Raw genomic sequence first — 18,141 nt, 5'->3', positions numbered from 1 at the left:
ATATATATATATATATATATATATATATATATATATATATATATATATATATATATATATATATATATATATATATATATATATATATATATATATATATATATATATATATATATATACCGAACAGCGCCCAGCGGAAGACTGATAGTCTGTTTGATCAGTTTGCCTGCCTTCTCAAATCATCACGACTTGCCTAAAATGAAATCTATAGATATAAAACAGTTCAAGTATAAAACAATGGTAGTTTAAACATTACAGATAAATGTGCGCTATATGCGCATAGTTTGTGCAGAAAGTGGAAGCTAAAGCTTGCAGGACATCGAGGCACCAGCGCAATCACTTGCATTTTTTTCATTGGAAGCAATTTAAAATTATACGGCATTTTTGCTCACAACGTATGAGTAATACATCGAAAAAAACGTTACAGCATTTTTATAAAATAAAGAAAACAAAAATTATGTGCTTTCTGCCGTCTGGTTCTTGAACAGGAGTGCTTAACAAAATGAAGCGAAATGCATGCCTCACAGACATAATAAATACATTTATAGAAAGCTTTAAATTATTACTTAACGAAATAAAACAAATCAAAAGCACAAACTCTTTCATGTAATCCGTAAAGATGAATTTCTCTCTAAAGGCGCGTCCAAAAAGGAGATTGCGAGTCAGGATCTTTGCGACACTGACTCAGAATACACAAATTAATTAATAAATAATTCATTTATGTCCTTACTCTTTCCTCGACACATTCATTGTTATTTATTTTTGCCGGTGCTTGGGGCGAGTTTTAGCCTATTGTGTGCACTTGAACGCGGATTCAGCTGCACTAAAGCACACTAAACGGTGTCTGAGTCGGTCTCAAAAGTGAAAGCGAAAGTGAAGTTTCGTGCTGTTTCCACCAGCGCGGCATTTATTTTCTTCACCATAATTGATGGATGTCTAAATTATGAAAATAAGGAGAAGCCTAAAACAGGCCCGATGCCGGCCCGGGTCTGAACTATGACGTGAAAATTGGCCCGAAGCCGTAGCCCTGGGGTGTAAAAAAAAAGTCAGGGCCCATTGGCCCGGGCTGAAGTGCAGCGCTTTAATTGACTGCTTTGATGTGCTGCAATACCCTAGGGCACTGTTTTAATGCTTACATCTGATTTTTTTTTCTTGCCCCCCCTGACTCAAGAGTCAAATGTCGCCCATGTTTATTAGTATTAGTCAAGTTTCAAGAACAAGTATCTCTTAATGACAGTGAGTTGAAGTGATGCTTGATTGAGCAAGGATATTAAGAAGATTTGTTTTGAAGCAGCTTTACATGGACAAATATGAAAGTAATGATTCAGTGATGCAAATATGAGACAAATTCTACTGTAAAACAGTTCTAATAAAGATAGTTATGACTGTGTATAATTCATTATTGATAAAATGAGTCCTAATAATCTTTATAACAGCCCTGGAAGAAAACAGATGTCAAGATTAAATATACTAAATAAAACATTTATTTACTTACATCTATGCTATTCATTTACATCTGTATGCACTTAAAAAAAATACCTTCCAACTTTACTTTTTTTGTATACTAAACTGGTATACTTGAAGTCTGCTAAATTGTAATAACTAATTTTGTACTCAATGCACTTGAGTCCAACAAAAGATATTCTGAAGTATATTTGATTGCCAGTATACTTTAGGTACACTTCAAAATCGTGCATTTAAAGACTGATATTATTCAAAGGTCATAAAATCCTCACCAATAGTGACATTAAAACACATTTCAGGCTTAATATTAAGAAATGTGCTTTGTGCACAAGTAGTACTCCAAACAAAGTATAATTACAAATTTTGTATTAGGAAGTCTCAAGTGATATATCAGTAAACATGTTAATATATTTGAACTGTACTTAGTATGAAATACATATATCACTTATTTTACTAGGGATTCTTTATCTCAGTTCAATTCTTAGGACATTTATGTCAGTAGTATGGCAAAACCTTATAGGCAAGCCAGAGGTAACAGTTGCAAGGAACTCAAACACCATCAGTGATAAAAACGTACTGTCGAGAAAAAAAAAAAAAAAAAAAAAAAACTTTTTATGAAACCAGGCTCAGTCTTTAAACTGAAGGAAGTGTTTGTAATAGCTTTAAGTTAAGGTCTAATGCATGCAGTTTTTTTCTTTAGAGAATGAGCCATATTTTATTGCAGCCTATAGCTTTGTTCTATTTGAGGCTAAAGGCCATAAACATAATTCTCATTTAAACATCCCCCTTTTCTTATAAAGAAAATTCCCCAAAATTAACGATAAAACATATACAAACCTTGCATAGTTGTGATCGTCTCTTTGACTTCATTTTTCATCTGTAAAAAGTTTCTATCTGTTATGAGAAGCAATGCTGAGTTGTGAGGAACGAGCAAATAGGCCATTTATAGAAAAAAAAAACCCTACGGATTCTTCAGGTGAGGTGGGGCCAGCAAGGGTGTCACATTTTCTTTTTGTTTCATGAAATAAAACTAAAACTAAAGAGAATGTGAAACCCTTGTTGGCCAATCTTGAGTCTAGTTTTCCTAGAAACGGTCTTGCTTAATGCTTTTACTTGACACACCTTGGTTTCGTCTTTAGTTCTCTCAGGAAATATGTCCATCTCTTTAGTCAGTTCATTGTCTGGGGTGGTTTTGTTTGTGCATACCACGCTGTTTCGTTCACCCTTTCGTGTTGGAGTAGTGCACTTTTGTTTTATTTAATAAAGCATTTAGATCCGCTGTGCTTCCTCGGCCTGGCTGTCCACTCCACTCATTGAATGACAAAAATATATACCGTACTTATGTAGATTTATTGAGCTGTCTAATCAGTTAAAATGCGTATAAAGCATATAGCAACTTCTTAATTGCATACAGCATTACCACTGAGATTTAAGATATTATGTGAAGTTGGTTAACTTGTCAGAGTGATTGCGATGACGATGAGGATGACATTTTTGCATGATTTATTTATTGCAAGTTTTGGATGTGGAAACAAAATGAGTTTACACTGGAGTGTTGGAGTGACTAGGCATCAAACCTGACGTCTGGAATGTGTGGAATGTTCAGAAGGAGTGTAAGGAAGGTCTGGTTTTCCTGTTAAACAGGATCTTGAGTGTGTGACAGTTGATCTGGATTATGACAGAGGAATGGTGTCATTCTTCGATCATGTAACTAACACTAACTAACATCAACACACATTCACAACCACCTGCACTGACACTGTCTTTCCATTGTTTTGTAATGTTGATGAATCTGAGGATTTTAAAACTCACATCAGAAAATCATTATTCCCAGGTGGTCTCTCATCCAGATCTGCTAATAAATCATTATGATATAGATATAGTGTTATATATTATATATGCCAAAAGATCAGAGTGTCTATTTACATTAAGTGCGAATAGCCTGTCTTGTTGGCAGAAGCTATTTACACTAACTCCACTCACCAATGTATGATTGGAATAGTCAACATTACATTATATGTTTCACTCTTTTCGATGCGACTGATGTGGGTTCGAATCCCCTTTCTGATTAACTTTTTTTCTCCCTTTATAAAAATCATATCATATCAGAAAGGCATTTATTTTTAATAAAAATGAAGGACATAACTGAAAAGTTGAAAATAAAGTATTGGTTAGGGTAGGTGTAGGGAGGGCTTATTGTCCCAATAAGGCAGTACCATTTTATAAATTGAATTAAAACTATAATTTACACTCAGTATGTAATTACTGCATACTGTTTTAATTTACTACAATACTGAGGTGCAGATAATTGTGTCTATTTGCAATATGTATTATAAATATCAGAAAATACTGCCATATTAACAGTGTAATAGCTATTTTCACTTAGTGTAAATGGCATCTATGGTTAAGAAAATATGCTATTTTCATTTAGTGTAAATAGCCGCTGCTATATAAGATATACAACTCTTACATGTTTATTCTATGGAATAAGAAAAGTATAAAATGTAACATATTCTTCATAATTCTTTTACAGAAATTACATAGGTTTAGACTGAATATTGTTAAACTGACATATCACCATAATTTAGTCATTCTTTAACTTCTTTCTCTTTATTATTATTATTATTATTATTATTTGTATAACTCAACAATAATTATCATCTGGTTTGGACTAAACACACTGTATAACTGATACCACATGATATTCAAATCATGAATGAAAAGACTGATATATGATGAACATTAACATCTGAACAACATACTCACAGTGTCTTTTAGTCTTATGTGGATCAGTTTATAGATGCTGTATGAAATCATTGTGAAAATTGCTGCATCAACAGCTGCCTCAGAATAACAGGTTAATGGTCCTTGATTTATTTGATCTTATCTACATACTTATATCAATGTCAGACCATCCTTATTTTCACAAGAAATCAGGCATTCAGATGTATAAGAGCTTAAAGGTCTTCCACAAGATCGGGTTTAACATTTGGCTTTCTTTCTTTCTTTCTACGCTACAGAGAACAGGAGAAAAATAAAAATCTGTAAATATAAACCGCTATAAAATTATAGTACAGATTTCTATCTACAATTATTAAAGAAAGTGCAACTGGCATTCGTTATAAACAACATAAATGTATAGTCAAAACGAATCAATTTAAAAAGGACCTATAAGAGCCGTTAAACCTGTGTGATATTGCTCTGTATCTGCATGGCTATGATGTGGCTGTAGCGCAGAATTCTAAAGTGAAAGAGAAACCAAAAAACTACAAGACTATTTCATATTTTAAATCTTGTTTATTGTTTATACACTAATTATTACTGCAGAAGATTGTGACAAGTTAATTAAAATACTACATGATAATGTATACAACAAAATAAGAACATCGAGTGTATAGTACTTGTGTACATAGAAGTATTTATCCTGCAATTTCACATGTAATTAAACACTTGAACTGTGGACAAATACATTACAATAAAAAATCATTTTGTTCACAACAACGTTTGCTTTCACTTTTCAAGTAATAAATGTTCCAAGATATTTTACAAGATATAATTTACTCTGACAAACAACTAGAGTGACACATTCTTACATATTCATAAATTCATGCATGAACAGGTTTCACAGGTTTGGAGAATTCAGCTTCTAATTGAAAACATTTTAGTTCAATCCCAGAGTCGCTCTTAAACTCCTCACACAGATTTGTCAGGTCAGGAGAGCTGTTTTCATGTATGACTACAATTTGTCTAGAGTGGCAGACATGAGTTGTATATCTCTCATATTTCTTATTTATACAGAGCTCCAGATACTTCAGGACCAAACTGAGGATGGACCTAGTGAGAGGACAGCCATCTTGTAACTCTCTGAAGCCATCTGGAGCTTCTGGGATAATGACCTCTAAAATATTTTTTTCCTCTGTTTCCTGATTAACTAAACCTTTAAGCAGGGTGGTAATCATATTTGCTTTGTGAGGTGTTATGTTACCCGTTTTTTGAAATTCATCTGGAGTCTTTTCTGCTCTTTCTCTCTTCTTTTTTGGGAGTAGGTATGAGAGGCTTTGGTTTAAGAAGGTCCATTTGATTTTCTTTGGTTTTTCTGCAAAGGTTACGCAGTAACAAAGATCACAGATGTTTGTTTGGCTCCTTTTCTCTGGGAATGCCTCCATTAGCAAATTGAGGCGTTTGGCCAGAATCATAGTGAAAATCAAATAATCCACATTGAAATGTTTTCTGCCACCTGATGCAGAGATACTTGCATTGAAATCTGGAGGTATTTTGTTGGATTTCATCCAACCATTGAAATCTTTTTTTAAAATATCCAAAAATTTATAACAGGATTTCTTGTATGTTTGTACACTTTTGCCGTTAGGCCCTTTGTGCCCAGAGTCAGTTAAAGACTTGATCACACTGAGTATTTCTGCACCATTAATCTTCCCTGCTCTTTTGTCTGATTCATGAGAATGCTGGGAAACAACATCTGATACTGTATTCACTTTAAGAATAAGCAGTAGAAGTAAATTATCTGAAACAGTCTGTTTCATACCACTCTTTCTTTGATCCTCAGTCCTTATAGCTTCTTGGATTTTGACATCTTTTATTCGTTCCAAATTGTCTTCACACAGAAGAAACATGTCTAATCTAGAAGAACTGTCATTCTGATAATATGTGAATGCCTTGAGTGTCGGATTAAAGTATGCCCAAGTATCCATAAGATTTAGAGAGGCAATGAATTTTTTAAATGGGCTCCACAGTTGTGTATGCTGTACCGTTTTTCCTTTAGATGTTCGATCGTAGCTATGCATTTCTTTGTCATCTTTGTGATTGTACACATTAACTAGAGTGAACAGCTCACCGTGAAGATGACAGAAGAGTACGAGATACCGTCCACTATAATCCTCATCATGGCATAAGTACTGAAAAGATACACCATCTTTTATCAGGATGGCCACTCCTTTGCTACTGGAATCATAGACTGTAAAATAAGATTGCCAGCCATTAAGCGTTTCTAAAGGCATTTCATTTTCAGGTCCAATTTTTGTCTCTTGCAAAAAGAAAATGTCTGCCTGTAGCTCATTTGAGAAATAGTAAATTTTGGGGGGGTTTTTTTGTCCACAAATATTCCATGAGACAAAGCAAAGAGTTTGCTCTTTAGATGATTCCATCATTGCAGCATTCGCATGAGAATCCTCTGTTGAGCAAGTAAACAAAAACATTCATTTATGCCTGACCCATATGTATTTTTGGAAGAGAAACACTGACTATGAAGAGAAAAAGTAAAAGAGATTTTACAGTATTTCATTATAATTAAACTAAATTAACATGTTAAATTGACAGTCAGTTTGAAGGAACAACTGATAATTTAATTTCTTCATTAACTAATAATGAAATTCACTGAAAATAGTGTGAAACTTACCTTTTCCGCTTTGACAGATTTCTAATGGCCAACTCACTGCTTGCTATGGTGCATTTTCTAGTGCAATTTGCATCTCTTGAGGAAAAAAATTCAGCAAAGTGATTTGCACCAATTTGCATCTCTTGAAACAGATTCATTTCTCCTGACCATTTATGTTCACCCAAAAATAAAAATTATCCCATTATTTCTAGGCATATGTGTATATTAGAATTACACCTATGCCCCTTATTTCAGATGAATCCAGTCGAAGTTAAATTAAAAACTATCCTGGCTCTCCCAAGCTTTATAATGCAATGGGCAGGTAGTCTCGCGTAGCCAGACCTTCAGACTGACGGCTGAAGGTCTGGAATTCATGGCAGCTCTCATTTGCCAAGTCCTGCCCATAAGACCATTTGATCGACATATCAAACAACCAATCACAGTTCGTTTCATTCAGCGTCACATTTCTGTGCGTGGAAATGCCCCCACAACAACAGACTGGCGTGCAACAAGTCAGTCATTGAAATAACCAGCATTGAAAGATAACGAAGAAGAGGGAGAACAAGCAATAAGTCAGTATTTTGTTTACCGAACGTCACATATGTGTATAACAACAATGGCGTCTGCATAAGCACATTTTAGCAAAATGCCGAGTAAATCAGTCTGCGCTTTGTTTCCCGGCGGACCGAAAATAAACGTGACACTCGCGTCTTCCGGAAATCCGGTCAAATTCAACTACAGTAATCAGATGACGACTTCGACATTCCTGAAGTGTTTCCAGTTAAGCGTACCATATGCATCAGACATTTAGCCAACGTTCCGTGGGCGTGACGTCTGAGGCTGAGACTAATGGGCAGGTAACAAAAAGTTTCTCACATGGCTTTGGGGGGGTAAAAAAAGGCCTCCTGTAGTGAATTGATGCATTTTTGTGAGGAAAATATCCATATTTAAAATGTAATAATCACTTTTATCTAGCTAATTGTTGTAGACGAAAGCCGTCACAGGTGGATGATGTAGACGTAGGATGACTTGGTAAAAAAACAACGTTTGTTTACAGGAACAAATGAAGCAAAGTTTCCTTACTTTAGCAAAGGAAAACCAGTTTCCTCTTGGTTTATATCAAAATCCTCCGACATTTTCTTTACAAATCCTCATTTTCTAATTCTAATTCATGCCCAGTGCTTTGTGTTCATCTCTCTACGGCTTCCATGTACAACAGTGAGAGCAATCTAGATTAAAGTGATTATTACGCTTTAAATATGGATATTCTTCTTACAAAAATGCATCAATTCACTACAGGAGGCCTTTATTTTGGGTGAACTAACAGAGTTAAACAGATGTTGTTAAACAGAATATTAGTTGTGATGGCATTAAGGGAAACTACCATGTTTCGTTTTTTTTGCCAGCCCCGCCATATTTAAATTAACACAGTATCATTTATGATAATATAAGCATTATGAATAGTATATCATAATCTGTATTTTGATAAAACTCACTTCTCCATTGAGTATAAATCATCATCTGAATACATGAGTTTTATCGCTAAGGTGCCATGTAAATGTTTTTTTTTACAGATGTCCACATGAGAAGCAATTACTGTCCAAACAGGGCTATACCCTCCCTTGTTACCCTCATACTTACTCAGTGCTCTCTGTCTTTTATCGTTGCCTACCTGTGTGTGTTTCCCTTCAGGAAATTGGATTGTTAAAGGTGACATCATAAAATTTTTACTTTTTCTGTGTTTGAATGCTGTAAATGGGTCCACAGTGTATCTACCAACCCAGCAAAAGGGTTGCTGGCTACACAGATGAGCACAGGACACTATTTACAGTTCCAGCCTCAGAGGAGACAAGAGAGCGGTGGATTTATGGATTTATTTACTGTATATTACACTGCTGCCACACAGATCTAAGTTCTTTCCCAGCTCTTTACCTTCACAGACATAACTGAGATAAAGAGAACTTAGTTTAGTTCATGTTGTGTGACAGCTGCTTTCTGTTTGCATGCTTCAGAAAAATGTTTATTAAAAGTTTAAACTGATATGGCTTAAAGGGAAAGTTCACCCAAAAATGAAAATTTGATGTTTATCTGCTTACCCCCAGGGCATCCAAGATGTAGGTGACTTTGTTTCTTCAGCAGAACACAAAAGAGGATTTTTAATTAAAACCGGTGCAGTCTGCCAGCCAAATAATGGCAGTGGATGGGCACCAGACCTTTAAAAGTAAAAAAAAAAAAAAAAAAAACATGCACAGACAAATCCAAATTACACCCTGTGGCTCGTGATGATACATTGATGTCCTGACACGAATGATAGTTTTTTTGTGAAAAACTGAACAGTATTTATATATTTTTTTTTACCTTTGATACACAGCTGTCACGTGTCTGGGCTGTGGTGTCTCCCTTCCCCACCAGAGGTCACTGTCTCCCATCCTCCCGCACCCCACTCCGCTAATATTGTTATCACCTGTCTTTGTCGTTAGCACTGATTCACTCACAGCTGTTCACTATCTGGACTCTGTATAAGAACACTCACTCTTCATTCCGTTTTCAGGTCTGCATTGTCTTATGTCTTGTGTGTTAATTTGTGTTCCTGATGTTCTTGATCTTGTTCCTGGTTTTGTTATTTTGTGTTTCAGTTTATGTTCAGTTTGTGCCGTGTTGGCCTTTTGGTTTTGTTTGTTTATTGTTTAATTAAAAACCCTTTCCCTGCACCTGGACCCAGACCCTTCCTTTATCCAACGTGACAACAGCCATGTCCATCTGTCCTGAGCACAAGTTTAGCATCAGGCACGTTACATGTGTATGCGCTCTGGTGTAGCATACACAAACACCGGAAGCGATCTGTCACATGTATATGACACTCATTGTTTACACGTGCACAGAGATTGTGAGTATAGTGGCTATTCAAAATGGTAATTACTTGAGCTTATCCTGATTGCTCAAACAGATTTAAAGCTAAAAGATTAAGTTTGCTTGCGCAAACTCATCCGGGACTTTTCACCGATTTCCCCTTCCGGTGTTTGCGTATTCTACTCCAGAGCGCGTTCACGAGCCGGATGCTAAGCTCGTGCTCAGTACAGATGGACTTGGCTGTGTATCAAAGGTAAAAAATTATATAAATACTGTTCAGTTTTTCACAAAAAACTATCATTCGTGTCAGGACATCAATGTATCGTTGATGTCCCAGGGTGTAATTTGGATTTGTCTGTGCATGTTTTTTTTGTTTGTTTTTTTTACTTTTGAAGGTCTTGTGCCCATCCACTGCCATTATTTGGCTGGCAGACTGCACCGGTTTTCGTTAAAAATCTTTGTTTGTGTTCTGCTGAAGAAACAAAGTCATCTACATCTTAGATGCCCTGTGGGTAAGCAGATAAACAAATTTTTGGGTGAACTATCCCTTTAAAATGCATGATTTCAGCACAATAGACATGATAATAAAAAACGTCTAGGTTACGTATCTAACCCTGGTTCCCTGAGGACAGGGAACGAGACGCTGCGTCCTGTCGGACACATTGGGAACTGCCTTCGGCGTGACCGGTTCTGAAGCAAGCTATAGAACAACGACAATGAACTTGACATTGGCCGGCGCCAGCCCATGACATCATTAACAAGGCGCCCACAGTATAAAACGGGAATACATCAACCATCTTTTTGTCTGACGGAGACAAAAGCGGGCCCGAAGCATGGCTACGAGACGCAGCATCTCGTTCTCTGTCCTCAGGGAACCAGGGTTACATACGTAACCTAGACGTTCCCTTCTGAGGGAATCTACGCTGCGTCCTGTCGGACACTTTGGGAACGTCCATACCAATGCCACCATGCTGAGGGATAAGTGATCAACTGACTGATTGAGGAGTCAAGAATGAACATCACCCCTGCTTTCAGAGCCTGAGCTCAACCTCACAGGTCAGCTCAGAGCTACGTCACGTCAGAGCTAGCTCGGCTACTCAAGCATGGAACTCTCAAGAGTGGAGGCCCTCTAAGTGAGACAAGACCTAACTGCACTCAATGCTAGATGAAGCTTAAAACTTAAGCTTTCATACTGAGCGGAGCTCTGAAGAGCGGAGGCTTCAGCAGAAAACTCTCAACGAGAGGAAGCCTGGCAACACTCTGTGCTTGTTCAAGAAAATAACTCAAAGAGTGGAGGTCTCATGACCTAGCTACACTCAATACTGGAGGTAATCAGTGAGGCTCAACAGCCTAAACAACAGAACTACCTGCGTGGAGTTTCTGGAAAGTGGAGGCTTCCGCAAGAAGACTCTCTAAACGAGACGGAGCCTAGCGACACTCAACCCTAGTAACAGTGTTACCTGGATTGGAGTTGGAAAAACCAGAGGTTTTTAGAACCAACCCGAAAATGGGAACGAAGAGACCGCGTAACCCACACCGTATAGGTTTTTAAGAAAGAACCCAACACTCTGGGGGGATCTTTACCACTAACGTGGATTTCAAGAAGTGCCCAAAGACTCGCGTGTGCACTTACCACTCATGTGGATTTAAAGGAGTGCTCAAAGACTTTGCGTGAGTACTCACCACTAATGTGGGTTTGAAGAGGTGCCCAGAGCATAGCGAGGGATCACCATATTATTATCTCAGGCTGTAGTAAGCCTGGAAGCGGAGCTTTGGAGAGCTCTCAGAAGTGGAGGTCTCAACGTGATAACCCTCAGGTGAGGGGAGACCTGGCTACACTCAACGCTTGGAAGTAACAAGACTCACAGAAGAGCTCACATGCTGAAAGCAGAGCTTTATAGAGTGGAGGCTTCAAAACTGAATCTCCAAAGAGAGAAAAAGCCTAACACCACCCAGTCAGCGAGGCTCAAAGGAGCCTCCGACTGATATGACTGTGAGAATGGGCCTAGTAAGTGAGCTTCTTTGAGGTGAAGGTCTAGGAACGACTCTCGACCGAGAGGAGACCTGATACACCGTGCTACCAAACATAGGGTTGGGGAAAAACCAAGGGTTTCCAGAACCAACCCAAAAATGGGAATGAAGAGACCGCGTAACCCATACCGTATAGGATTTCGAGAAAGAACCCGACACTCAGGAGGGATCTTTACCACTTGCGTGGATTTCAAGAAGTGCTCAAAGACTCGCGTGTGCACTTACCACTCATGTGGATTTGAAGGAGTGCTCAAAAGACTTTGCGTGAGTACTCACCACTATTGTGGATTTGAAGAGGTGCCCAAGGCTCAGCGCATACCGTTTAAAATGGTAGCAGATTGCTCACAAGAGGCCTAAATTTCTGGAGAACGGAGGCTTCACCAGAAATACTCGAATGAGAGGGAGCCTGGCGACGCTCGATCCAGTAGAAAAGCTCTAAAGAGTGGAGGTCTCAACACGATGACCCTCAGTTGAGGGGAGACCTGACTACACTCAATGCTAGGAAGTACCAAAACTCACCTTAAGAGTCCACATAAAGGAATCTATATAGTTGAGGCTACGAAGAATGAATCTCTAAAGAGAGAAAAGAGCCTAACAACACTCAATCTTGGCAGAGGGGCTTTAGCACAATACCAAGAATAATTTAGCAAGGCCTACCAGCTTTACAGCTTTTACAATGGGTCTACAAGCGGAGCTTATGGAGAGTGGAGGCTCCCAACACTCTGTCTCAAGGGAAGAACTCTCAGGAGTAGAGGTCTCTACACAGCGACTCTCAAATGAGAGGAGACCTAACTACACTCAACGCTAAAGAAGAAATGAGGCTCTAGAGCAAGCCTTCATACTAAGCGGAGTTCTGAGGAGCAGAGGCTTTTAGCAGAAAGACTCTCTGAGAGGAAGCCTGGCGACACTCGATCCAAAGTGGAGAGCTCTTACAAGTGGAGGTCTCTGCAAACTACTCTCAGTGAGAGGAGACCTAGCTACACTCAACACTAAAAGTAGTTAGTGAAGCTAAAAACAGCCTACATGGACTACCTGAGTGGAGCTCTGCAGAGCAAAGGCTACCGTTAGACTATTCTCAACGAGAGAAGAGTCTAACAGCTCTCAATCTAAACTGTAAGAAAGACTGTGAGAGCAAAACGGTCTCAGTAATATGACTCTCAGTGAGAGGAGACCTATTCAGCAGCACTTAAGAGTGGAGGCTTCAGCAGAAAGACTCTCTAAATCAGAGGTCTCAAACTCAATTCCTGGAGGGCCGCAGCTCTGCAGGGTTTAGCTCCAACCAGGTCCAACTCACACCTGCTTGGAAGTATCTATTAATCCTGAAGACCTTGATTAGCTGGATCAGGTGTGTTTGATTAGGGTTGGAGCTAAACTGTGCAGAGGTGTGGCCCTCCAGGAATTGAGTTTGAGACCAATGCTCTAAATCGAGAGGAGGCCTAACAACACTCTGAACAATTCGCTCTGAAATGGGAAACTCCTAAGAGTGGAGGTCTCACTTTTATGTACAAATACTCAAAGGGAAGGGACCTGACTACACTCACACCTAGAGGCAGTTAATTATGCTCAGCAAAAATAAACCGCCTCAGTGGAGTTTCAGAGAGCGGAGGCTTCAGCAGAGATATTGAAGAGGCCTGACATCGCTCTACCATGACAGGAAATCTAGGAGTGGAGGTCTAGACAGCACACTCACTAAAAGGAGGGGAGACCTAACTACACTAAGCCCCAGGGTAGTTAGCGAGACTCACTTTCTCTTAAAGAAAGCCTGCAAACTAAGGATATCATCTGAGCAGGGCCTCTAGTGTATACAGAGATTTATTAAAGACTCTGATGAGTGGAGGTCTAACACAGGGTTACTAACCAAGGGAAGACCTAACTACACTCATTTCTTATGCTTAAAGCAATTTAGCGAGGCTCAAAGGAGCCTTGAAGCTAAAAAGAACTGCTCGAGATGAAACTATGAGAAATTGGCCTAAAGTGAACCTTAAGTAAGGTGAAGGTTATAGCAGAACAACTCTCAGTGAGAGGAGGCCTGATTACATTGTACTAAAAGTAACAAAAACTCATAGTGGGGCCTAAATTTCCTTTAACATAAGTATACGTATGTATAATGATGTCCAAACCGAGCTCTAAACATAGCGGAGGCTTCGAAGGATACCTCTCAGAGTGAGAGGAAGCCTGACAACGCTTAACCCCTTAGGGTAAAAACGAGTGGAGGTCTCAAACACCAACTCACAGACAAGGGGAGACCAACTACACCTGGCGCTAGGGACAAAAACTGCTCAGACAGAGCCTAGCTAAAGTCTAACCTAAGCGGAGCTGGTAGACAAACAATACATACGAATACAACATATAACACAGATGTTTTATTAGTCAGTTCATTTACCGGGCCATCAGACTGAGTTTATTAGTCTCATCATCAGCCCAGCCCCAGAGTCTTGCGAGGGCGAAGGAGGCAGGCAGCTGAAAAACGTGAGGGAAAAAGGAGAGGAGACCCTAGATACCTGCTCCAGGCCTGCCGCCACACCTGCGCTGGATCGTTTCCCTCAGATCCCCTCTCCTCTGTCGCGCATCACGCCTTCTCTGAGACCGACTCCTCCCAGGGGGAGGGCCTCGAGTGGCCACACTAGCCGCCTGGCCTTGTCTCTGGCCCGTAGACCAAGACAGGCCAGGCTTTCCCCTGCGTTCGGGTGGAGGCGTAGACCGGCGAGGTATAAAGGACCTGAAAGCCGCTGAGCGCGCCTTCGTCTCCCTGAATTTCTCGACCACCGTCTCAACGGATGTGCCGAACAATTCGGAAGGCGAAACCGGCGCATCGAGGAGAAAGCGCTTCTCTTTCTCCCCGATGTCAGCCAGGTTCACCCACAGATGTCTCTCTGTGGCCACCAACGCAGCCATGGACCTGCCCACTGCGCTCGCTGTCTGCCTGGTGGCCCTCAGAGACAAATCCGTGGTGCGCCACAGCTCAGCCACTTCCTCTGGGGACAGCCCCAGACGCCGGTCTAGATCTTTCAGTAGGTCAGCCTGGTACGCCTGCAATACTGCCACCGTATGCAGGGCAGCACCAGCCTGAACCCACTTCCGCGTATGCCCTGCCGTTCAGGCGAGATGTTTCCCTCTCAGGCTTGGATGGCAGGGCCGGAGCCTTCAGCGTCGATGTCACCCCCGCTGAGAGATAGTTTTCTAACATCTCTTCAATGGCGGGCATCGACGCATCCGTGCCAATGCATTCCCTCGATATCAGCATAATTAGTATGCTGATATCTGTGAATGCAGGCCGAATATGGTTTATCCCATTGGGAGGTTCACGGGAGTTGGTTTGTTATGACCAGGAAGAAACCGCTCATCTAATCTACCCTGAGCAGTCTCTTCCTGCGCGCACTTCCACTGCAAATCCAAGCGGGCAGCCGTGGCTTGAAGCCAAAAGAGCACTTGCTGCTGGATCGGATGATGTGAGAGACAACACATCATCCGCCAGCAGCTCGCCCTCGTCTCTGGCTGGCGAGAGTGAGAGATTAACACCTCTCTCAAATTCGTCAGCCAGCTCCACCTGTGATCCCCACGATCTCAGCCGCCGCACAACCTCGGCTGCCGCGGGACCAGAGCCGCGTGGGGCAGATGAATGTCCCAATTCCCTCAAGAAAAGAGACAAACGAGAGCGGAGTTTCTTAAGAGAGAAACTCTCACAATGAACGCACTCTGTACCCTCAAGTACAGAGCGCGTGTGCTCTTCACCCAAACATACCACACAGAGGTCGTGTGCGTCATCAGGTGTCAGATTTCTCCGACACGGATCCGCGCACTTCCTAAACAGTTTCTCTCTAGGCATCGCTGTACTTACTCGCTTAGAACAAAGACTCTGAAGACAAAAAGATGGTTGATGTATTCTCAGGCGCCCGTTTTATACTGTGGGGAGCAGCAGCTCATTTGCATTTAAAGAGAAACATGCACAAAAACAGCATGTTTCTGCTTCCAGTCAAAATGGGCAACTTCACCAACACATTCTTGGGACATCTGAGACTTATATTACATATTGTAAAAAGGCGCATAGGTCTCCTTTAAAGTAATTTTCACTGTGTGCTGTATGTAAAATTTGTTGTTACTGTCTGACCTGCTGCACAACATACCTAAACAGATCCACCCTCCTAAACACTTACCAGGAAGAGACTGTCTCATTCCTTTCCTTTCTGAATCTTTGTAGAATATCTGTATACAAGCCGATATGAATCAGTGATTGGTGGGGAATGAAGACAAATGCTTTCAAAGACTATTTTTGAGGACTTTATTTCAGATCAAACAGAAGATCTTTGTGATTCTCGTGATTATTCATTTTTGAAAGTAACAAACGTGATGTTTAAATTGCTGAAGCTCATGCAAACAGTGAAAATGGATTCACTCTCTGTTGAAGAGCCTTCTTGCAGTTTACACAGTAAGACACTTAAACTCTTCTGTCTGGAGGACAAACAGCCTGTGTGTTTAGTGTGCAGAGATTCACAGACACACGCCGATCACACATTTAGACCCATCAATGAAGCCGTTTCATCATTTAAGGTAAGACATATGTCTCTTGTTTCATATAAAAAGAACAATACTGTAAATCAGAAACTTTATTTTAATAAACTCTAGGAGGAGCTCAAAACAACACTTAAGTCCTTACGAATTAAAGTTACACAAAGAGTGAATATGAGAGAAGAGTTTGAGAAAACAGTTCAACACATCAAGGTGAGGAAACATAATCAAAATCAATTTGTTATGTTTTGAGTTAATTATGGATATGAATGATGTAATGTGTTGATGTGTGTTTAAGATAAAGTGATTCCATTTTGATTTCAGTCTCAAGCTGAGCACACAGAGCATCAGATTAAACAGCAGTTTGAGAAGCTTCATCAGTTTCTCAGAGATGAAGAAGAAGCTACAATCACTGCACTGAGGGAGGAAGAGGAGCAGAAGAAGCAGATGACAAAGGAGAAGCTGGAGGAGATCAACAGACACATCTCGGCTCTTTCACTTATAATCAAACACACAGAGGAGATGATGAAAGACAATGACATCTGCTTTCTAAAGGTCTGATTTCGGATCATTGATTGATTGATTGATTGGTGATTGATTGAGTTGTTGATGATCAATTGTGTGCTTGTTCTGCAGAGGTTTCCAGTCTCAATGGAAAGGTGAGTGATCTGCTGGTGTCTCTGGTCTCTCTGCTTCTGATTCAAAGCCACTGCAGTTCTGACTCCTGAATGTTCTTCCAGAGTCCAGATCTCACAGCCGGATCCACAGACGCCTTCTGGAGCTTTGATTCATGTGCCACGTTACTTGAGCAACCTGCCGTTCAGAGTCTGGAAGAAGATGCAGGACATTGTCCAGAACAGTGAGTCTGGAGAACATCTGTGCTCTTACACACACACACACACACAATGGAATTTATGCATGAAGGAGGATTTAAAGATTTAAGGATGAGATGAATCATTTATAATAATCTATGTTTGGCTCACTCTTGATCATTATATAAACACCAGAATAAAAGTAGCTGTTGATTGTGTCTCATCAGCTCCTGTGATTCTGGATCCAAACACAGCAAATCCACATCTCGTCCTGTCTGATGATCTGACCAGTCTGAGAAACAGTAGGAACAATCAACTGCTTCCTGATAATCCAGAAAGATTTGACTATTTTAACTGTGTTCTGGGTTCAGAGGGTTTTAACTCAGGGACACACTGCTGGGATGTGGAGGTTAAAGGGAGTTCATCCTGGAGTGTTGGAGTAACTACAGCCTCAAACCAGAGAAAGGGACGTGATTTCTTTAACACTGGTGTCTGGAGTTTATGCTATGGATTGTGTGAGCCATCTGGTTTTCATGTTGAACTGGATCTTGAACGTTTGAGAGTTAATCTGGACTGTGACAGAGGAACGGTGTCATTCTCTGATCCTGTAACTAGCACACATCTACACACATTCACAACCACCTTCACTGACACGGTTTTGCCGTTCTTCTGTAGTATTTACCATCTGAGGATCCTACCATATAGTTACAGTCCTGTAATAGTTTGTAAACGTTACACCTGTAGCTCTAAATCAGTGGAAGTGCAGTAAAATAAAAACTGCAAAATGTAATAAATCTGCCCTGGACAGCTTTATTTCGTTTATCTCATCTGGTTATCAGGTTGTGTTACGCATTACATATTTCGTGTCAACCAAAAAATAAAACGTTGATTAAACAGTGAAATCAATTAAAAATTTCAAACCCTTTTTGACTGTTGGAGCTCCTCTGACCATACAAAAAAAAAAAAAAAAAAAAAAAAAAAAAAACACAACTGACACTTTCTCTGTAAAGCTGCTTATATGAGATATGGGTTGTAAAAAGCACTATAAATAAACATGCTTATATGCTTATGCAGTCCATAAACTAG

At 40.1% G+C, this 18,141-nt stretch overlaps 1 protein-coding gene across 1 annotated transcript; it reads left to right on the top strand.

The window, feature by feature from the left end:
* The first annotated feature begins 15,536 nt into the window (after positions 1 to 15,536).
* LOC141293715 (E3 ubiquitin-protein ligase TRIM35-like) lies at positions 15,537 to 17,824 on the top strand. Its single transcript, XM_073825805.1, has 6 exons — positions 15,537 to 16,285; positions 16,361 to 16,456; positions 16,568 to 16,798; positions 16,880 to 16,902; positions 16,984 to 17,102; positions 17,283 to 17,824. The coding sequence occupies exons 1-6, from the start codon at positions 15,989 to 15,991 to the stop codon at positions 17,822 to 17,824; spliced, it is 1,308 nt and encodes a 435-aa protein (XP_073681906.1). The 5' UTR covers positions 15,537 to 15,988.
* The last annotated feature ends 317 nt before the right edge of the window (positions 17,825 to 18,141 follow it).

The sequence above is a fragment of the Garra rufa genome, chromosome 1 (assembly GCF_049309525.1).
Source record: "Garra rufa chromosome 1, GarRuf1.0, whole genome shotgun sequence".
Taxonomy (NCBI): Eukaryota; Metazoa; Chordata; class Actinopteri; order Cypriniformes; family Cyprinidae; genus Garra; species Garra rufa.
This window is presented reverse-complemented; position numbering and strand designations above follow the sequence as displayed.